Genomic DNA, 23,834 nt, shown 5'->3' with positions numbered 1-23,834 from the left:
CTGTATATACAAGAAAAAATTAGTATTACTTGGCTTTAACGGCGAGTACAATAACTAAACGTTAACCTTGATATAATTAAAAGCAAGTTTTTGTTAATTGACGACCGACAGATTGTTTTTGCATATAACTTGGGTTGACGACATTGAGACGACACGAAATTTTACAGAGCGGAATTTTTTTGACGCTTAAATATTTTGCACCAGAAATATTTCGGTTGCCAAAGCGTGCTTTCAATTGCGAACAGGATACTAGAGAGTTTGCTCAATAAGGACATTTTTGTGCGCTACGTAATTTCGAAGTTTAAACTTGGGATGTCCGATACTCATTTATCCCGATACCGATACCCGATATTTTCACGCAAATTATCGCGATCCGATACCAAATGACGTCACTACTATAACCAAACAAGCGGAAAAGGCAATTTTAGACAGGGGTTCTAAAACTGGGGTCCGTGGAATCTTTGCGGCTATGTAGACTAGTTTTAGGGGGCCCATTAACGCCCAATAGAAGTATTGGTGTGAAATTTGAAAAACAAAAAATAATTTATTAAAATAAAATATTTATATTCAAAACAACGCTTTGCCTTGAATGGACTTAAACTCCATTACAGTTTTTAATTTATTAGACTTAATACAGTAAGTTACTGAAGTATACTTGTTTCATGACGCAAATTTATGACGTCATCTCGTAAAAATTCCATGTCGACCCTGGTCCACCCAAACTAGAAAAACATTTTAAGGGTCCGCGTCAAAAAACGTTTAAGAACTATTGCTCTGAAAACTAAGTTTCCCGAATCTATCCGACAGTAAATGACGCCATTACACACTATGCCCAAATAAGCAAGATAGACGAAATTAAAACGCTTAACAGATTTTATATGTTTTGGACCGAAATTGGAGTTAGGGTTTGGGGGTTTAGCTACACCTCAAGTAATTACCTTGAAATGTTTTTTGATAAATTTACCTTTCAACGAAAAATTCGTTGGAACGCAAATCATGCCGGAAATTTGCTTATTAATTTGATATCGGATCGGCACCGATACCAGCCTAGTATCGGACGAGTAGCGATACCAGCACTTAACATCGGGTAACTGAAATTATGGGACACCCCTAGTTTTATTTTGTGTATTTCAAGTATTTCATTTACAAGATTGCCCTGCTGTTTAAAATATTATTTGATAAATTTAGACGTCAAGGTAGAATCGGTGCGTTGGAATACTGATCATGGTTAAAATTCCCTATTTTAATTTTAATTTCCCTATTTTACACCCTAGTAATGTAAAAAGTTTTTTCGTGAAAGAATTTTCATTTGCAAGATTGCACTGCTGTTTGATCAAAGGGGCAGTTCTGGCGAAAAAAAATCAGTGATGAGATGCATATGAATAGGAACACGGACTTTTGGGGGCTACACTTTAGGAGCGCCCTTTAAAAATCGAGGTATGAATTTTTTAAAACGGAAAAGTTAGAACTGCGAACTGAGATATGCGGAAGGCACGATTTTTTTTCGTTTCAAATTTGCGCGAGAAGTTTTGCGGTAAGAAGAAAAATAATGCCGGTGTTGAGGTCCACAGTGTCATTTATGAGGAAATAAAGGAGCCTTATATAGTGTCTTGGTAAAAAGAAATAGTGTCTTTATTTGACAGATTTTAAAACAGCCTTTGTTGTACCAGGGCTGCGGAGTCGGACTTGGGTAAGACGAGGTAAGACTGCCAAAGTCCCGAGTACGACGTGCGCATGCGCAGTACCAGATTTTTTAAGACGTGCGCATGCGCAATACTAGATTTTAGGCCACAAACTGTTGGAAAGGCGGAATAGCATGTTCTTACATATTTTCTAACCATGTATTATGGGTGGATGAGTTGTATGACACCCTTGAGTGTATTGCGGAATATCCACCTTATTTTAGGTATGTAAATGTGTGGTGTACCGGCTGTTAGGGTGAAATCTGGACTCTGGAGTCAGACTCTAACCGACTCCGCAGCCCTGGTTTATACCCCGCGTTTGTAAACCTTTGTAACAGCGAGAAAACTGCTAAAAAAGTCGGCTGTTTTAAAGCGACCAAGCTAAATCGCTTAAGGAGTGAATATGGTCAAAAAAGAGGCTCTAAACTTTTATAAATGATTTTTAACCGACCTTTTGTGACTTAGTGCATAGAAGAGGATGATTTTCAGTCGGCGGCTCGATTTTTTTCTCATAGCTAAAACAACAGTTTAAAAGATTAACTTAAATAGGGGCAAAACAACAATATTGTCTGACAAAGATTTAAAAACGAAAAAGGCGGTGCATTATTTGTTGATAACGCCGGAAACGGTTAGAGGTAATGATGCATGACAATTACGTCATCGCTTAGTGACGTAACCAGAAAAAAATCGGAAGAATTTCGTCGCTTAGGTATGTTTTTTAAAATGAGACCGCGGTTATTTCACCAAGCCTAAAGGACTATGTACATAAAACGGGGCGACGTATTTACAGAAAAACTGGGCAAAAAATCCTTTATTCTCGGCACTTTCGTAGCTTTAGCGGCTAGTTGTGATTCCGAATCCTTCTGGGTTTTAACAAATCCGAGTTCTTGAGCAGAAAAATCCCGAAAAAACGGGGTTTTCTTCTTTCTTTTTATGCGTAGCTTTTGAGAGCTGACGGAGGGCAGGTGTTTGTGGGCGGGGCCGCCCGGTTTGGGGCGTGGCGGCTGCTTTTGTTGTGTATATACGCTAGGATACTCACGCACAAGACACACACGACATTAGAAGAACTGCTTATATGTACAAGGAATGAGACTCCTGCGAAAAACAAAAACAAAAAAACGCTGTCAATTTCTTGAAACATACTGTATTAAGGTTTGAAGCACAATGGCTGGAGGTTGTAGTAAGACGTAGTAGGAATATCAAATCCCATACAGAAGTGCGTTGTATTTTTGAATGTTTTAAATAATATTAGTTGGATGTTGTAGTTAGACGTAGAATAAATATCGAAGACCATACACAAGTATAGGTGGCATTTTATAAACATTTCGAATAAATTTTAACATAATAATGGTTGGAGGTTGTAGTTAGACGTAGTAGGAATTTTAAAGCTCATATAATGGTATAGGTAACGTTTTTACCATATCTTTATTTATTTTTGCCATTGGTGAAATAAATAGGTGTGCTAACCAACTTCAATTTGCCCTTTTCCTGAAAACCTTATCAACTAACAAATCGGCCGTAGAATGAATATCAAAGCCCATGCACAAGTAGGTAACATTTTTTAATGTTTTGACTAATCTTAGGGTAATAGTTGGAGGTTGTCGCTAAACGCAGTAAAAATATTAAAGCCCATATAAAAGTATAGGTTTGTTACATTGTGAAAGTTTCTATTATATCTTTATTCATTTTTGCGATAGGTGAAATACATAGGTATGCTAACCCAATTAAAGTTGCCCTTTTTTCTAAAAACCTTATCAACCAACTTAAAATCGGACAACAAACATTCAAAATAACAAAGCCTGTACAAAAGTAGGTAGCATTTTTGAACGGAACTCTCTTTATTTAGTTTCAACGTAAAGATATATTTGAAACGTTTACTAACTGCTACCTACTTGTGTATGGCCTTTGATATTCTAGCAATTCGTGAACGTTTTGAATAAATATTAAGATAATGGCTGGATGTTGTAGTCCATACAATAGTAAGTAGCAGTATGTATGGGCTTTGATATTCATTCTACGTCCACCTACAAACTCCAGCCATTATCTTAAGATTTATTCAAAACGTGCAAAATACTACCGACTTTTGTATGGGTATTGATATTCATCCCACGTCTAACTACAACTTCCAGTCATTGTCTTAAGATTTATTAACGGTGGAGCGACAAGCAAAATTAAATTTATTTTCTCAAGAGTTGGGTTCAAGTTCATGTTTTTTAACCTTTTTTTTCGACCGTCCCGGTTTTAACTATCCATAACTGACCTGGCTAATCGTCCGAGTCCACCCAGCCACCAAACAATCCGTTCGAGTCCATCGAGAAGTTGTCGTCATCCTCTGACGTCATCGAATCGTCACCGAGCAGATAAATGAGGTCAAACAGGTCCATGTCGTCCTGCAGAAGGCTGAGCAATGTTTCCGGGTCGGCAACGTCACCGTCTCTCTCGTCTATGAACTCCCAGATTGTGCTCGGGTCGATCGACTGTGCAACGGATTAAGGGAAGATTAAGTGTTGTGATGACTTAAATTGAGTCCACTTCAGTCACTGTTAATAAATAGATGGACATTTAGCTCAAATCATTTCAACAAAGGTCTAATATGAGTGCACTTAAGAAATTGTTATTAAATGGGTAAATTCAACAAAGGACTTATATAAGTGCACTTAGGATATTGTTATTAAATGGGTAAACTTGAATTGGCTTAAGTCATTGAACGAATGACTTACTTGAGTGCACTTAAGTCAATGTGAGGAAGTTTTGACTCTTGAGCAATAGATTTGATTTGAGTGCACTTAAGCAATTGTTACTGAATGAATAGAGTTAATCTGGCTAAGTCATTTGAACGACTTTACTGGATAGGACTTAAGTTACTGTTATTAAATGGGTAAACTTGTAGTTTTTTTTAACCTGATGACTTGACTTGAGTGCACTTATGTCAATGTTATTAGGTTTTGACTTTTGAGCAATGGATTTGATTTGAGTGCACTTCAGCCTCGGGTAAAGTATTTTAAACGGATGACTTGACTGGAGTGAACTTTTTTGTTTTTGTTGTTAAATGGGTAGACTTAACTCGGATTTAAGTCATTTGAACAAATATCTTAGTTAAGTGCACTTAAGTCAATGTTATTACAGAAAGAGATTTAACTTGGGTTTAGTCATCAAACGACTTACTTACGAGCATTTAAGTCACTGTTATAAGTGACTTAACGTGACTTTTGAACAAATGATTTGATTTGAGTGCATTTGAGTCACTGTTATTAAAACGATAGATTTAAGTAATTTAAACAAACGACTTACTTTAACGGTTTAGTGCATTTAAGTCAAAAAAAAATAGGAAGATAAGCATGTTGCTAAAATTTCTCTCATTTAAAATATTGGCCCAGGACAACGAACTGTGTCCAACAATCGCAACTTTAAGTATTGAAATAAAGTTGTATTTTAAATTAACAATTTTTAGCTTTTTTTTCCGAGAAGCTGTATAGTTTGTTACCGTTGTTTTAAACTGTTTTCAAAACTAAAATGTGCTTGATTCAAGATGTCCCGTCATCACAGTGTTTTTATTTGTACGCCTTTTTTCACTTTCAATCAGTGTTGGAAAAAAGATATGTTTAAATATGCTTTCAAAAATAAAATCAACGGAATAACAAACTAGGTTTTCTATTGAGGCATATAACTTCACATTTGAACAGTTGTGCACACTATTGCACTGATTTGAGATATATAACCCTTTCCTCTAATTGTTTATTGTAAATAACCGGTGTTTAACCTCGAACAGCTGCCACCAATCATTACATAGGAAGTGCTAGAAGTAATAGCTATTCAGGGCAATACGTGTGCATAGAACGTGCAATCGCATTTAACAACTGTCGTTTCTATTAAATGTTTGTTTCATATATCCTGCCACTATGAGAAATGGTGAACTATTTTTTGGCAAAAGGGTGTAAGGAAGTGTTGTTGTAATGACTTGAATGCACTTAAGTAACTGTTTTCAAATGAATTGACATAAAGTCTGTTAGATAAATGACTTTGGTTGAAATTAGGTGTTTTCATTAGGCATTTTTTCCCTAAAATTGGGATTTATCCTAGTTTTTTACATAAAACACTTTTCTTGATGTATATTGTGTTTTTGGTATATATTAATCAGTCATTGCTCATAATCGCATGCATTTTTTAATAGCTTAATGTGTAATTTAGTGAAAAAAAGTCTTTATGCCAAGAACTTGACTTGAAATTGACTGGCTTTCGTGTTATTTTACATATGGCTTGGCTGGCACTTAATTAGGTCATTTCAAAATGACTTGTTTTTTTTTGCTAATATAATTTGAAAAAGAGTAAAAAAATGTGTTTTCTTAATGGCACTTACCTAACACATAACTTAAAGCTGCACACAAAATAAATTCAAACACTATTTAAAGACCCCTGTACGACTGAACGCACATAACAAAAGGTTTGATGAATTGTATAAGGACTTTTTGAGCTGTGCCAATGTATTGCACAGCTGAGAAGCAATGCCTAATTTATTACTGTTAACAATGCCATGCTTCGTAACAGTTTAATTCGGTGAATAAAATGTTAGAAATAAAGGTTTTTCTGCATACATATTATAAGTTCAAATAACAACATTTTTGTTTAAAATGTGAACCATAATCAGTTGGAAAAAAAAAACTGTATTTACCTTATTTAACTGTATTCATATTACTAAAAGAAGAAAAACAAAAAAGCAATGTCCTGTAAGTTCGCCAAAATCAATTTCATGGAGCAAAAAATTCAAAAGGTAATTATAATTTTTTTTAAGTTTGAGTAAACTTACCCTGGATCTACCATTGCTTCCAGTTACAGTGCGTGTCTTAATTTTACTTCTGTCCTGTTTGGTGCCATCCTGGTAAGCGTGCAAGTAGAAGCAATTGGCGCCGAACGGACATTTTCCGCGACCCTTGTCGAAGTACTTGCAAGCCTTTACACTGAACACAATAAAAATGTAGAATATTAGGATTTTTTTCACTAAATTTTAAATATTTATCTGTTAAAAATCCTGAAACAAAACAGTTAAATAAAAGTTGTTTTGTTATGCACTTGTATTATCATCATTTGTTAATGCAGCCAGTTCACATTGACTTGTGATGACACAAGCGTTTACGGACAGGTTTTTTTAATATGGTGTTTATTCACACGACCGGCGTATTTGGCTTTGACATTTTTTTAGAAAGAAAAACTTAAGAATTAATGTTTATTCACTAAAACTAAATACACTTTTATATTAAATCTAAAATAATTTTCATCCATAGGATGAAACTAAAAATAAAAATATCAAAAAGTAGACCACTAGATTTGAAAAAATGAGATTAGGTTAATTGTACAATATGTCTAAATGATTAAAAAATACTTCACACATATGGAGTAAATTATTTTTTTAACTTCTAAAACAGATTGCACTCTTGCATGTATAAACAAGGTCCTTAAAAATCAGAATTTAACATAAAGTTTAACCCCAAACTTTTCCAAGTAATAAACACCTAAATTGCTATGGTACATATTAAGGTGAATTTTTAAAAGAAGTTGATTCGCAGGTTTGATAAATATGTGACAAGGGCAATAAGAAATACCTGTAAACTGTAAACATCAAAGGAGCCTTGTAGTACAATTTTGTGGTTTCTCTCACTTGATTATCACCAAGCAGACATAGAATTACTAGGTTGGCAGTCAGTTACTAACATATGTAATTAGGCTAAGAACAGCATGGCAGAATACATTAGGTGGACCAAAGAATCGGCCAAAAAACTGAAGAAATTGGTTCAAAAAAAAAAAACGTTGAAAATTTTTAAATAGGTATATTTGTTCTTTTGAGTATAATGGTTATATGTTGTAGTAAGACCTTGTGAAAATATCAAAGCCCATGCAGAAGTAGGTATCATTATGTTGAAAATAAATAAAGATTATTCAAAACGTTCAAAATGATACCTACTTCTGTATGGGATTTTATATTCTTACTATATATTTTATCCATTTTAAACCTTTAAAAAAATTGATTTAGACTTTTGCAAAACAAGTTATAAACAAATGTGTTTGTTTTTGTACATTGTCAATCTCATATCTTGTATAAGACTATATTATTCTTGTTATTATTCAAATGTTTGACTTATAGATGACTATATTGCTTGATAACCCCATTATTCATCGCCTAAGCATGGCAAGGTTTACATTTATCATGCAAACAAAGCATTTAAAAAGAGTGGTGTAAAAAATATAATAATTTGAGCCGAAAATGCTTGTCACCAGAAGGCTGGCAAGATTCAACAACACATTGTATGTGGCCTAGTTTTAATGCGAACAGTCATTGCTTTACCTTAACTTATAAATAGTGCATAGTCTACTCAACAGGAAATACATGCAAGCCACCTACAATACAAAGGTGTGTTACAATAACTTTGCGACCAACTTCTCACTGCCGCTAAACGGAAATGTTGCATGATGTCACTGTGTGTTGAATGCAAACATGCGACCTGGACATTGTGACTCAGCATTTTAGTTTGCCGGACAAATTGCATCATAATACAAATTGTATTAAAATCTTGACAAGCTTTTGCATAACTGTGCCTAATCAGGTCGAAGTAGGCTTTTTTTCTTCAAATAGTGCCACCTGATTATCCTAATTAGAATTAGACAAACACGGCCCTTTAAATAGATTAATAAGAAGCAAAAGACAAAAAGCAACTTATTTTTTGTCGAAAAGTGTTATTCGATCCAATTCTATAGGAACTTTTTTCTTTTGAAATATATTAATGTACTAGAGAAACTAGCAATTCTACTTAAAAATCACTTCCAGTAACACATAGTAAGAATATCAAAGCCCATACACACATCTGAAAATCTTACATATGAATTAAGATTTATTCAAAACTTTTGAAGTGCTCCCCACTTCTGTATGGGCGTTGATATTCTTGTGTCTTACTACAACCTTTAACCATTATGCTACAAACTTCCAGTAATCCAATTCAATTTAATAAAACAATGGATAAGCTTTAGCCCTCTTAATAAATATTAATGCAGGGCTGAAGTAATAGTCTTACATTGCAATAGGATAACTATAATCTGGTATTATATCTTGAGGTAAGTAGAATGGCATGATTCACATTTGTAAACATTATTATGGATGTTTTTTATTACATATGGCACAGCCTAGATTAGTGCTTTACTAAAATAAACTTACGAATTAAAAATGTATTTAAAAATACCACAGATATTTTCAGAAGTAGCTACCTACTTCTGTATGGGCTTTGATTTTGATATTTCTATTACGTCTTACTACAACCTCCAATCGTCATGCTCCAAAAAGGTATTTGTTTTAAATAAAAAATAAGTGCTTACTTTTGTATGTATATTCACTTTACATAATTAACAGTTAATCCAGACTAATAAGACAATATCTATTTTTAATGTTATAATTGCATTTACTTTTTTATAAATTGTTTATAAACATCAACTAAACATGTATTTGATGGATCACTTTGAATATGAGTTTGAAATTTAGAAATCACTATAAACATTGAAAACCAAAATATTAAAAGACAAAATTTTGTGAATCAGAAAAAGGTATGACCGAGCTGTAAGTTTGAACCTCAAAGGCTAGTTGTTTTTCTAGTCTGATCTCGCTTACAATCCTAATTAGGTTGACTGATTTTGGTAAGCCTTTCTGAAGGCATCTTGTACAACATACAATGTGTACAGTTAACATTGGCCATAACAACTCCAGAAGGGCTTCATCTCAAAATAATATGCATTGTGTATATGTATGTTTCAGTTACAGAGGGACATGTCTGGCCAGGCGAAATGACTTTTTTGCATTGCCGGTTTTAAAATAGCGAAACAGTCTTACAAATTTCTCCAACCACTTCTGTAAGCTAGTAGCTCTGTTTTTTTACATGCTATGATTAAATTGTTGGTGTCCGACAGACCCAAACCCAATCTTATGAAATATGAAAAAAAATCACCTTAAATGGTCCTTGTATCCCTTGATAAGATTCTGTTTTTCATCTTGGTCTTCAATCCAGGTTTCACTTGGTGTTACGAATGACGACGACACTCGACATTGAGGACAAGCTCTGCGTGTTAAAATGAACATTGAAAGTAGAGTAGTGGCGTAAAGCAGGATATAATGCTGTGCAACATTTCAATGCTCTTGGGCATAGAGAGACTTAGGTATATGATGCATTCGAAGTGAGGATATTATTAGCACTAGGGATGTCTAATAATATCGGATCAAAGCTGATACCCAATGTCAAGTGTAAGTATTGCCACTTGCCAGATATCAAGGTGTTATCAGTGCCGATCCAACACTAAATTAATATAGTGATTTTTCGGTTACATTTCCTCAAACCACAGAAAATATTGACCTATTAAGCTACGAAAAATTATCCTTCAAACTATTCTGTTTGTTTAGGCATAGTTATGACACCATTGGTATCAGTTTAAGTTGTAAGTGTTGGATATCACTAAATAGGACTGTAGAAAATAGTGTTGTTGGTAAGTAAAGTCCCAGTCAATGTTATCAATTGCCCAATAAATTGTTTATTAGGACTGGTCAACCTAAGCCAAGATACTGACTTTAAACAGAAAACGTAACTATTAAAATTGATGAACTCATTCCTATTATGAAAAGTATATCAACTAAAAAACAAAAATTCAACATATGGCAGGCAAATCATTATTATGAGCAAAAGGAGAGATAAATAACCAAAAATTATTACCAAAACTATTCTATAAAAACACCTATTTTAAACTGATGTTATTTGACATTATTACTTAAGTCCAAGTCAAGTCCTTGTCCAAAAAAAAATAAAAATCGGTAAAGAAACCTTGATTAACGGAATTCTAGGTCAAAACATACAATGTGTTTGAAACTCAAGTTTTATTTGTATTTTTTTTCTTTTACTGGGGGACAATGTAGGTTTGCTTTTTGTCATTGAAAATTAACTCTTTGTGGAATCTACTTTCTCTGGTATATATCGTAAACAAAATGTTGATTTAGGTCATAAATCTACAAAACAAATTTGACACAGTTTTTCAAGTAAGTGAAACCAGAGAACATCTAAAAAATCTATTGTGTACGCAGGCCATTAAATTTAACAGTGGTCAATTAATCACTTTAAATAGATTTTTGATAGATTGATAGTTTCAGGAAATCGGGCAAGCTAGCAATATTGAAGGCAGTTATGTAATGGTTTGTTGGCAAATTACTATAACTAAATGGCTATAACAGCATAATACTTAGCAAAGCTAGCAATTCAGTTCAAACACTATTAAAAGACCTTGAAAGATATATTCGAATAGAATATACTGAAAGTTATTTTGCTGGCGAAATATATATACATATAAATAACTTTTTTTATACATATAAATAACTTTTTTTTGTTCTAATATTGTCTTACCTGGATTGCTAGCATTGCAAGAGTGTTCTGCTTTACTTATTCCGAACTAAGGTATAAGGTATTTTTATATCTTGCAAGAGACATTTATCTTACAAGGGTCAATGTTATTTCCAAGTTCATACATCATAAATCGATAACTATATTTCTTTGAATAAAATTTCAATTACTGTTGCCGTATGTTAGACTTCCTGCTTGCAGAAAATAGAAATGAAAGTCAAATATAAGAAAATGAAAGGGAATGGAAGCAATTTCAATGGATAGTTGTCTGGTAAAAGAAACTATTTAATTCAACCTTTGAGCCAATGCATTTTATATAGGATTTGAAACCAGTGTGAAAACACTATAAAGATTGCTCGACTTTGACATAAAAAAAATAAATAAAGGGTTGATATGGACAGCTTTAAGAAAGTATTGACCAAGTCTTATGACCATATTTTTTTATTCATTAAAATGTATGCTACACAGCCGAATAGACCACTTATATTTAACTTGTTTAAGTGGACCACTGTTCCTAATAAAACAACCCTATTATATACTGAATTTAATGTAAAAATAAAAATTTCTCTATATGTTAAACCAGTGATAAAATAAATTTAGATTGGTGTTCACGTAAAAGAAGTTTGCAGTTACGCCTTGCCGGTAAAAAAATGTTATTTTTCCAATAGATTTAATACCATAGATTAAAGGGTGTAATAACATGGTTGCCACATAATTTCATAAAATAAATTCTAAGAATTTTTCAAAGGTATTTAAAGACTAAATTAGGTTCACTCACCACGCTTTGAGTATAATTAAAAAAAAACAACAGTATAATTCACATGTTCAACACAATAACAAATAGTTTGAAAAGTTGTTTTACTGCTTCTAAACATGTAACCTAAGCTAGATATAAAATAATTTCAATGCCTATTCAAAAACTTATAAAGTTTTTTAAAAATTTTTCAATTTCGGTACACAAATCAATTTAAAGGACTAGGACTTGACTTGTTATTTAAAAAAAATTGACTTTATGTTATTTCACGAATGATTTAACAGGATTTCAAAATGACCTGTTTATAACACAGCAAATAACTAAAGAGTATTACAAAAACCCCAGTTAAAAGTAACGATTGCCCTACAAGTTGTATAAAACTTACTTTACGACCGTGTTGTTGAATGCTTTGGCACTTCTCCACCTTCGAATACAGTCCAGGCAAAACGTGTGGCAACAATTTTCCAGGATTCCGAACTTGCGGTCCTTCTTTTCCGTCTTTTCCCAAACCTAAAATCATTATTTACATTTTTACATTTTTTTCTTTGGCATTCTAGCTTTTTATTCCTCTAGCTGATTTGCAGTATCTAGGATCAATATTTAGTTGTGAAAAAATAAAGGATAAAGCTCTAAACGATTATCAACTCAGAATAATTAGAATTGCGTTTAACCTTTTATAAGTGAGGTTTGGATATATTTCAGTCACACTAACTGATAATAATACAAATGTGCATTGAAACAGCTTAATCAAGATAATGTTGATTTACTCGACCTTTAGGCTTTGACATTCATTGTTAAGCTACAGAAAGAAAAAAAATTTTGACAGTTAAGTGAGCAATTCATCTCCAGACAATCAACCCATGAAATGTTCTATCAATTTAACAGCAAAACAAACAGATTTATGTAGCATATTTTAGATTTTACCACCGCACTAAGACTTTTCTATATTTTATGATTAACAAAAAATGCCATAATTCAACATGATAATGAAATAGTAAAAGATATGTAAGACATTTATTGTAAACTAACAGATTTATACCCCACTTTGGAAAAGTGTCGCTGATAGTAAATGTTAAAGTAACAACCAAAACATTCTCAATTTGACAGTGATTAGGGTTTTTTAGTATCATGGTCCCAATATTTCAGTTTTATGCTAGTAATTTTTTAGTTTGTTTCTTTTAAATATCATAACGTTTAAATTTTGTTTTAGGCTAGTTATATTTGAGTTTTATGATGCTTAAATTAGTTTTAATATTGAACGAAAAGAAAAGAACCAACATCGAATGAATAATATGTAAAATTATTATTTGCCATAATATACAAGATTAAAGTACATAAAAGACAAAGGTTAAGGTTGAATGTGTACAAGTTTTTTTTTGTAAACTAACAGATGTATACACTCTGTTGAAAAATCTTACCAATAACAATATTAGTTGAAGTAATAACTAAAAATTGGTAAATTAACAAGATTAGGTTTTTTTTTAATAATGCGTAAATTCCATTTTGAGCTAGCTATACTTGAGTTTTATGATGCTAAAATTAGTATTATTATTGGACGAAAAGTAAAGATCACCAACAAATGTTTCAACTAACCACTTCCATGTTTCATAACGCGTAAATTCCATTTTGAGCTAGCTATACTTGAGTTTTATGATGCTAAAATTAGTATTATTATTGGACGAAAAGTAAAGATCACCAACAAACGTTTCAACTAACCACTTCCATGCATATTCCACAGACCAGTTTGCTGCTTTTGGCGATCTTGAATGATTCCTTCATATCTTCCTCGTGGTATTGAAAGCATTCCTTGAAAGACAAAGGTTTTTCGTTTCAGGTCATGCAATACATATCAAACAACAGAATAGAGGTGTTATGTTACAAGACCTTACACAACCGTGTTTAAAACGTAGAATGTATAGCAAGCCCATACAGAAGTTGGTAGAATTTTTTTTAATTTTTAATAAAGATGGTTGGAGGTTGTAGATAGAGGTAAAAGAAATATTAAAGCCCTATAGAAGAAAGTAGCATTCTATGGCTATTACAACAAACCTTTGTTAATTTTCAACATCTGTTGAACTATTCTAATTGTTTACAAAATGTCTCCTACTTCTGTATGGGCTTTGATATTCATTCTACGTTAGGGTGGAGTGAAAAAAATAAAAATCACGAATTCAAAAAAAGTCCCCTCTCAATAGTTGCCTTTGGTCCTAAAACTAAGTTTAAAAATGTTTTTTGGAAGTTGCCTTGAAAACTCTGGTGACAACCCTGACGCAAAGGTCATGTAGGGGTCAAATCCCATAAAAATGCCATAACTCTTTAACCTGTGGTGCTAGAGAGTTAGTTTTGATGCCAAAAGAAGCAGAACGTGCACTTTCCTATCTGTCCTTAAATAACTATTTGTCCTAATTTCATTAGATCTATGGTTATTTTCATAAAATGTCATTTTTGGTTCAAATATGAATAAGACATAGGATTATGCACCGTTTTACATCACAATAACATAATCACAACACAATAAATCAGATAATGAGTATAAAATATCTCTAACCAATGAAACACACATTTGAGAGGTTTCAGATGAAGCACCAGCACAGGATGGTAACAGCAAACAAATATAAAATTGGGTTTCATAATATTAAAATAGCGTAGACCAGGGGTGTTCAAATGATTTCTGCCATGATCCAACACAGCCAAACCTGACAACATGATGTTCCACCAAATACGAATAGTAAACATATTGCACACGCTTTAATTTTTATGGTGCTTTATTTATGTAAACGCGATAACTTTAATACTTGATCTCGTTTAGTGTTTGTTAACCTTTCTAAGTCAGGGCGAGCGAAGCGAGCGCGATTTTTTTTTAGGTATACCTGCATTTCTTTTAAATTGTTTTTATTGCATTGCCAGAAATACAAAATGTTAAAAAATACATATGTCCAATATTTTTGAATAAGTTTTCCATTAACGGTAACGAAGCGCTGATCTAGTTCAAAAGACCGCATCAAAACGAAAACAAGCCGGGCGTAGACTCGTAGAGAGATGATTCGCGCGAAGCTGGAAATTTTTTCGCACTTACGTAGTTAAAATAGTCAAAAAGTATTTGAAATGGACTCGTATCTAGTTTGTCAAAGAGGCGGCGGGTCGAATGAATTCAATTGTTCATTTAATTTTTGTACTCACTACTGCAGTCGACGACTTAGCCGTATTAGATGGCCAGGCAGTTTTGTGGCGTTTCTAAAGACTTACTTTCCAAAACACTCGAACTTGCACCCAAGGTTATTTATATGCTGCACATATAGGTCGTATTTGACCTAAGAACACCTTGTAACCGAATCTTAATTAGCAATAGCTGGCTTCGAAAGACGTGAAGGCCTGACCAGGCTAAAGATTCGGTCACGAAAACTGATGAAGCGATACAATCAGGGCTGGTGAGCCGGAGCTGGAGCTCGGAGCTAAGCATTTTCTCTGGAGCCAGAGCCATTTTTATTACATTTGTGGAACTGGAGCCGGAGCCATTTTTATTATTTTTGTGGAGCTGGAGCTGGACCCGGAGCCCTTTTTATTATTTTTGTGGAGCTGAAGCCATTTTTCAATTTGTGGTGCTAAAGCTAAGAAATTATATTTTGTTCGATCTCCAACATTAGTTAGCCAAAAGCAATTTTTAAAACTTGTCATTGAATAAGTGACTGGTGGCACCGGATATGGAGCCGGAGCTGGAGCCAAAGGATATGAGTTTTACTACTCCGGAGCTGGAGCCGGAGCCATTTAATAAGTGCCTGATGGCTCCGGAGCTGGAGCGGGAGCTAATGCTATTTTACGGTGGCTCCCCAGCCCTGGATACAATACCAAAAATCAATTCCAATCTTAGGTCCTCGTGCTGATGCCATTTTCTCCCTGCATAAAACTGGCAGAACGTCTATGCTAATTTCATATTATGAAACCCAATTTTGTATTTGTTTGCTGTTACCATCCTGTGCTGGTGCTTCATCTAAAACCTCTCAAATGTGTGTTTCATTGGTTAGAGATATTTTATACTCATTATGCTGATTTATTGTGTTGTGATTATGTTATTGTGATGTAAAACTGTGCATAATCCTATGTCTTATTCATATTTGAACCAAAAATGACATTTTATGAAAATAACCAGATATCTAATGAAATTAGGACAAATAGTTCTTTTAGGACAGATAGGAAAGTGCACATTCTGCTTCTTTTGGCATCAAAACTAACTCTCTAGCACCACAGGTTAAAGAGTTGTGGCATTTTTATGGGATTTGACCCCTACATGACCTTTGCGTCAGGGTTGTCACCCGAGTATTCAAGGCAACTTCCAAAAAACATTTTTAAACTTAGTTTTAGGACCAAAGGCAACTATTGAGAGGGGACATGTTTTAAATTAGTGATTTTTATTTTTTTCACTCCACCCTATTCTACGTCTAACTTCAACCTTCAGTTATAATTTTAAGATTTATATAATTTAACATTCACAAAATGCTGCCATTTTTGACTTTCTGTATGGGTTTTGTTTATCATTGTGCTACAACCTTCAGCCAGCTAAAAGGTTACTAAAGCACTAGGCTAAAATAGTTAATTGAACTAAAATGTTTAAATTGATTACTTAAAATTAAAGCACTTTTTATAATATTATACAACTTTGTAAGTGTGGCTTATTAGTAGCCCTAGTTGACTCAGTAAAGAATCCTTTCAAAATTTGGTTATCAGTCAGTAAAATTATTTTTATTTTTTATTTTTGGCAAATATATATCTACATATTATTTTGGTGTCAAAAGGTTGAAAACAACTGCTGTAAATAATTTGTCGTTTTACAAACCACTTTGTGTTTTTCTTGTTGTAGCACATCGGTTGGGTGCAGAATATTCAAGCCGCACATATCACACAGTAATCCATGAACAAATGCACAGTTTTCACCATTGCTGAAAAGCAATAAAAAAAAAGTTTATACCGTTGAGTTCAAAAAAAAGGAAAATTAAAAAAACAAAATTTTTAAAACTTAAAAAAAAAACAAACAAACAAATGAGTAAAAAAAATACTGTTAAATCTGGTCAAAATGTTGCTTTTATTTACCAACATTAGCCAGCCTAAAAGACGCAAGCTAATATCAATATATAAAAAAATTAAAAAAACAACAACAAAAAAAAACAAATGTATAAAAGACTGTAAATATGTTGAAATGTTGCTTTCATTTACCAACATTAGTCAGCCTAATAGACGCAAGATAATATCAATATTTTGAAAACCTGGATTACCTTTGAAACCTTTAACTTAGCAAACCTTACCTGCAGTCACCATTAAGAGCATAGGGACATATTTCATTGATTTTTCCAGAAACGGTCGAAGGGCTTTCTTGGGGCTCAATTCCAGTTTTTAAAGCACTGCAATATGTGCTTTCATCTGTTTAAAAATGATACAGCATTAACAATAACGACATCACGATAAATTTGAAGCACTTCGAAGAACAGCAAACTGAAAATTTTAGGCTGTGACCCATAACCGTTTTAATATGACCAAACCTCGTTCATATTTAGGAAAAAGAGGTCTATATGATTGTAATGGTAGAATACACTCTAAGTTTTGCCTACTTGAAAATGGAAAAAACTATTATCAACGAAGACATTGACGACATCGTAGGGTGTTATACTGCTCCGTTCAAACTTACAATTATCAGTTAAAAATTGTATTAACACACACTAAAAAAAATATTGTACAGAAAAAGGCTAAATATATATTTCTGTAAAATTTAAAGACACGATTTTATGTTTTATACCTGTTTTTCAGGCTTAACATCATACTAAAAGGTTTAGGAAAAATTGGTTGTCTAAAATTTAAATTTTTAAGTGGCCCTACTGCAACATCAATCTATGTTATATTTTTTAATTTTTGGTAAAAAAGAAAAACAAATTTAACCTACGTCTCATTGAATATTGCTTTCCAGGGACAAATTCTGAAGCATTGACCCAATCAACGTCATTTGTTTTGCTTTCCAGCACTGCGGGACTGTTGAAATATGTCACTGATTAATCAACAGTAAATCAAATCAAACAAAATTTAATTTAACACCACTATACAGTGGCAATATCTGAATATTTGAAATGTAATGTACAAAAAAAAATTGTGCACTATGACATTGTAATAATGAGACATTGGCTGTACAGTTTACAGAGTAAAAAGGTATAACTGTTACTGAAATCGTTATTTATTACATAACACACCTCTCATATATATTACTGACAATTACATGCTTTTATAATACATTATTTTCTTAATTATGTCAAACTCAAAAAGGTCAAGTAAATTTATTGACATCACCTTGAAAAAGACATTAACTGATGATGAAGTGTTTATCAAAACGTCAGGTTGATGTTAATTTCTCAACATTTTGGCTTTTACTTTTATTATTAAGCTGCATTACGGATCCGTGCATACTCTACCCAAGTAGATTTATTTCTTTTAAGTAGCGAGCTTACCTTGTATTTGGTTCTGGGAGTGGTTTTGAGGGTTTATCCAGCTTAATGTGATCATACCTAAAAAATATAAAAGTATTTAAATCATACTGTAACCCCATAATGACTTGACATGCTAAAATTACATTTATGTGACAACTTTACATTTAAAACCGACTGTTGTGCTTGTCAAAATATAAGGACCTAGTTTTTTCACAGTTTTAGTATTTGCATATATCAGTGCTGTTTAACCCTTTTGCTGAAGTGGAACCCTATGGACACATTCCACTAGCTCGAGGAACCCCAGTGTAATAAACACACCTCAATTAGCTAAACAATTTAGAAATTCCACAACCCCTGGACTCTACTAGCGGAACCCTGGTTGAAAACCACTGGCATATAAAATCAAATTATTGAGTAAAATATTTCTAAATATTGGGGGGGCATGCAAGATTGCGACCTTGGCAAATTTAAAATTTTATTCCAATTATTCCATATTAAGGTTCTAAGCCAGTGCTCTTCTACTGGGGCACACGGTGCACTTTTCGAAACATATGCTTTTGAACCATTGATCCACAAATAATTTTCAGAGATTATCTTAGATTTATCTTCTGCTCATTGTAAAGAGCAGTGCAGGAAATGTGTTATTAAATAAATTGCTTAAGGGTTACTAAACCTATTAAAATTACAACTCCTGAATTACATCTAATCAAAGACAAAATAATTGAGAATATGTGGAATAGATTGTGGACACTTTGTCTAAATAATATTCTGAAAAGGTATTTAATGCATAATTTTGCTTTACCCATTCTCTATACCAGTGTTTAGTTAGAATATCAAAGCCCATACTAAAAGTGGGTATCGTTTTATATGTGAATAAAGAGTTATTCGATATTTACTTCTGTATTGGATTTGATAATTTTAATAATAAAAAATTCAGCTTCAGTTGCGCAGTTGGTTTTGCCAAACATTAACTGAGCAAATGCAATATTTTTTTCTATTTTTTTTTGCTTTGTTAGCATGTTTAAGCCCTATTTGGGAAGTCTGTTTGGCCTAAAGCGTCAAAAGCAGTTCACAGCACTCTAGCCTTGGAATTTACTCCAACTTAAAGACATGTTGTTGGGTAATCCATTTATTCCAAAAGATTTTTGGATGGTTGGTATAGGAATACAATAAGGTCCATGAAATGTTTTTGTATTTCATCAGTCTCCCAGTGTCAATATATGCAATACCAGATTCCGATTTTTTATATGCCTTAAAAATGTTTACAACTTAATATCATTGAAAATAAAAAAATAAAAAAGAACGTTTTAGTTTATACCTTAATTGATTAGTATTAAACTAATATTTTGCACATTATCTTGGCGTGATGCTAAAACCCAAATTTTTTTGATCAAAAAATAGGTAAGTTGTTTGTTGTACAGGAAAAATTATATCATACTTTCGTACTAAAATATTGGCCTACATTTACTGATACCGATATATCAGTAGAAGCCAAATGTCGGCCGATATTATCTCTAATAAAAACATTTATATGTTACCTGCATTTGTCGCCATAAACACAGTTTCCACTTTGGTAATATCGGCAAACCATGTCTAGCGGATCTTTCCGGTCGTGCGAGTATTTGCACGACGAACCAAACTTGCACATTCCGTGAAGATGATATCTGAACAAAAACAGGGTTGTGCAAAAACAAAACTCTATAAATTGATGCTACTGTGGCACTGCCGTATATAGGTATACGTATATAAAATGATTCTTTTTATTTCAAAATTTGTTATTTGAGTTAAAAACAATAAATGGATGTGTTCTATGATGCACTAAAAGTTAATGAATAAGGTTTGTCATTTTCAAAAAAGTTTACTTACACTGTTAAAAATATTTGGATATATACATGATACAAGTTGATCCACATTAAAACTATAGTCTTATTTAAGATCAATCACAACAAACTATTAATAATTTCTATAAACTTTAAAGCAAAAAAATAACAATTTAATACTAAAAAAACTCAAGATGCCTGTTAAACTAGATAACAACTCACAATGAAAATGATAGCATATTGACTTATGAATAAATTAAATAAAATACACAAATTCAAAAATTTTGGGCACTGGTCTAGAATCATGGGGGTTTATATTGCAAACAATATTTGTATTTGGGTGGGTCAAGTTTTATTATTATTCTACCACAGTGTGGTCCAACTGCACTTGTGCCCGCGAGTTTCGCTTTTTTGGCAAGCAAACTGATAGTCAGTCTTGCTTCAATCTAGCAATATCATTTCAATTTTTGTTTCTTTGTTATTGTAATTGATAAAACATTTGTGAAATGGTTGTGATGCATAACAATACCACTTTGTTCAACAATATTTCTTTGTTGTTAGTTACACACCTAGCCTAAAACTTAACCAGTTTCGCAAAACCTAAGGTTCAAGGTAATGAAGTTGCAAAATTTTGGTGTTGAAATAATTTTACAACTAACGTGGCTGAACAAAGGTGTACATTTTAGTATATATGTCATAGGCCATATTTGCCAGCAATAAGCCTAAGAATGCCTATTTAAAAACATTGGACCGCGATGAAAAGAAGTTGGACCACGCTGTTTTACCATATTTATTTCTCCCTTGCAATTTAATTTTTAACAACTCATTTAAATACAATAAATAAAATTTGGTAGATAGAAAGTAACGCAATAAAACAGTCTACAAATACTGCATACTGCAACGCATGTTATTTTGGTGTCGGTTTTGTATGTTAGCGTTGAGGTGTGTTTTTTTTTTTGAAGTATGATTATATTTGTTATTAATCATAAGGCTTGACTCACCCTAACCCAAATATGTGCATTGCAAATGACTTTTTTTTGCATTTTGACTGTTTTATTTATAGACAGTTTGTTTCCATTACGTTCTACGTATCAAATCGATGCAGCGCCCTGAAAAGCGATAGGAGTCTCTAGACCAGCGCCAAATTGGATTATTCACACCTAGTTTGAATTTTTTACATTAAATAAACAAATTCCAATTGACTACAAAATCACAACTCTGCCAAATAGATCACAACATACCTGCAAAGAATCTTTTGGGTCCACGGTTCACTGTTGGGCCTGGCAGTCTGTTGTGACGCCATTTTCACGGTGAATTATGCTTTTTTCCAGCTGTCACGGGAAAGTCGAAGCAAAATAACGCCGAACAGCAAAGGCACAGAAAAACGGCCGCAAACGAACTTTTCGTTTTTAACGGGTTTTCTATCTTTTGTGGGTTTGTAGAAGAAAAAACAGCAGAAAACTAGACTAGATAATGGTAATCCACGTTTACGTAAAATCTACACGTTAAAAACATAAAAATAAAGATTTAAATCTAGCCTTAACTCGAACTTTAAACGTACAAGCTACGATTACACGACAGAAAACAACAACATCTAACTAACAGCTGACACACTTCACTGACCAAACTGATCACAACCTTTATGCCGTCATAATCCGGAAAAGAGGCCACGCATGAATAATCTGATGACGCAACGCATGACAACATCGCAACATCAGTTATTATCATTTCATTATTATTATTATAAACAAAACCAAAGAGTAAACTCTTTGAACAAAACACTGTCAGCGCTTTCAAACGTGGTTTGAAAATTCTTATGTTGGCTAATGTAATGCTAAGTCCAATACCCATTAAAGGTATACAAAGATGAAAATCAAAGCCCATGTAGAAGTACATAATTTTGAAAAAGAATAGAGATATTCCAAGCGTTCAAAATGTTACCTACTTCTGTATGGGCTTTGATATTTCTACGGAGTCCAACTAAAATCAACAACCATTATGTATTGTAACCTATGAAATTAACAAATAGTGCAAAAATAAAATGCCATATAAAAGTATCAGTAGGCTATCTTTTTATTCGGATACCTTTAGAATTATTCGGGTGTTTAAAAGGTACCCTATTTCTATATGGGCTTTAATATTCCTGCCAATTCTAACTTAAACCTCCAACCATTATGCTCTAAAGATTTACAAACAGTTTTAAAGTTCGACGCAGACATTGTTCTCAAGGCTTTGTTTTAAAAACGATTAGTTTTTGAACTGTGTTCAGCTAGCCTTTTTTTCCTTTCTTAAATAGGCCTTTAACCTTGTGGGTCATCTGACACGGGGGCATCCTTTTCAAGATAACAAATCCCACCTTTTTTCCTCGCGCCAATGCTATCGTAGAACATGTGCGACGGTGCAGAAGTTATCACCTACGATTTACGACTGCACTTCTGCCATACAGAACTGTTGGAGTTAATCCGTTTCCAGTTGTGCCTCAAACTGGCAATATATTTGCCAAGTTGCAATTTCTGGGTCGACGCCCTGACGGAAAATCGTTTGCAACGCTGGCCAAATTACAACGTAATCGATCAATTTAATAATTTGTTTCGAAGAACGTAATTGGATCTAAAAGTAGCAAGGTAATTTTAAATGTTGGAGGTTTTAGTTAGACGTAGTAGGAATATCACGACCTCCGGTCAAGCCGGGACCGTCGCTCTACCAACTGAGCTATGCAGGCCAGTTGTTTTTCTGGCTTGCTCTGCTTGCATCATAGATCGACAGATTCGGCGAGTCTGCGATGGCTTTTCGGTGTACTATTGATACGGAAGCCGTAATCGTTGGTCATAAAGCAACTTCCGAGGGGCTAGATCACAGATGTTATTAAACACATATGTTTGTGTGTGTCTTTCATTCATTCATAGTAGGAATATCTAAGTCAATATAGAAGGAGGTAGATTTTTGAACGTTCGAATATCTTTTTAGCAATTTTTTCAACCTTGTCAAATGTTACCTACTTCTATAGGCCTTTGGTATTCTTTCTAGGTCTATCTACAACCTCCAGCCATTATGCTCATATAGGCCTATTCTAAATTACTTTGCTGTACTAACATTCCCCCCTTTATTCATTTCCAACATCATTTTAAATAAATATTACTTTAAAGGTAGATCACGCTATCTTAAACTTTGAACAAAGCGTTGCTGTATTTCGACTTGCTATTCAACCCATCTTCTTAAATTTGCACAAACAATAATACAATATCGACAAAATTCTTGTAATACGAAAGAAAACAAGTATACAACATCAGAAAATGCAATGGAAAACATAAAAAAACAGGTATGGCATTTGTGTGTAATGGTAGCTCCCCTAATAGCCACATTGCGCTTTTATTAACTGACAATTAAGTCGCAAATACTTCTACGATCCGCTAATCACTTCAGTTGTTTTTATACTGCTTTTTAAACACCAGTTATGCCGCTGCCCATTGGTAGTAAACTCAGTTCAAGGTTCCGGGTAATGTGACGGAAAGTTCTTGCTCTTAGGTACATAGTTGTATAGCTCAAGTTGATTTCACTTAATTCTGTGTTAGGAATTTTCAGAAAATTACACGGAAATCCTTCTTATGTTTATTTCTAAATATTCCAGCTGCAGAACATAGCGAAACAGCAGCCGTAAGTACAAAGCATGCGGTCGACCAACCCACTTTAACCACCAA

At 33.3% G+C, this 23,834-nt stretch overlaps 1 protein-coding gene across 1 annotated transcript; it reads right to left on the bottom strand.

Moving 5' to 3' along the window:
• Positions 1–1,287: 1,287 nt before the first annotated feature.
• Positions 1,288–21,629, bottom strand: LOC146141568 (putative E3 ubiquitin-protein ligase makorin-1). Its single transcript, XM_083389512.1, has 12 exons — positions 21,378–21,629; positions 19,855–19,980; positions 18,338–18,394; positions 17,782–17,867; positions 17,150–17,264; positions 16,684–16,786; positions 13,569–13,658; positions 12,238–12,362; positions 9,665–9,775; positions 6,487–6,637; positions 3,943–4,159; positions 1,288–2,777 (listed from the first exon to the last, which is right to left on the bottom strand). Exons 1-11 carry the CDS (start codon positions 21,437–21,439, stop codon positions 3,947–3,949), a joined length of 1,239 nt encoding a protein of 412 aa, XP_083245638.1. The 5' UTR covers positions 21,440–21,629; the 3' UTR covers positions 1,288–2,777; positions 3,943–3,946.
• Positions 21,630–23,834: the final 2,205 nt, after the last annotated feature.

Source organism: Ascidiella aspersa, chromosome 5, assembly GCF_963924565.1.
Source record: "Ascidiella aspersa chromosome 5, kaAscAspe10.2, whole genome shotgun sequence".
NCBI lineage: Eukaryota > Metazoa > Chordata > Ascidiacea > Phlebobranchia > Ascidiidae > Ascidiella > Ascidiella aspersa.
This window is presented reverse-complemented; position numbering and strand designations above follow the sequence as displayed.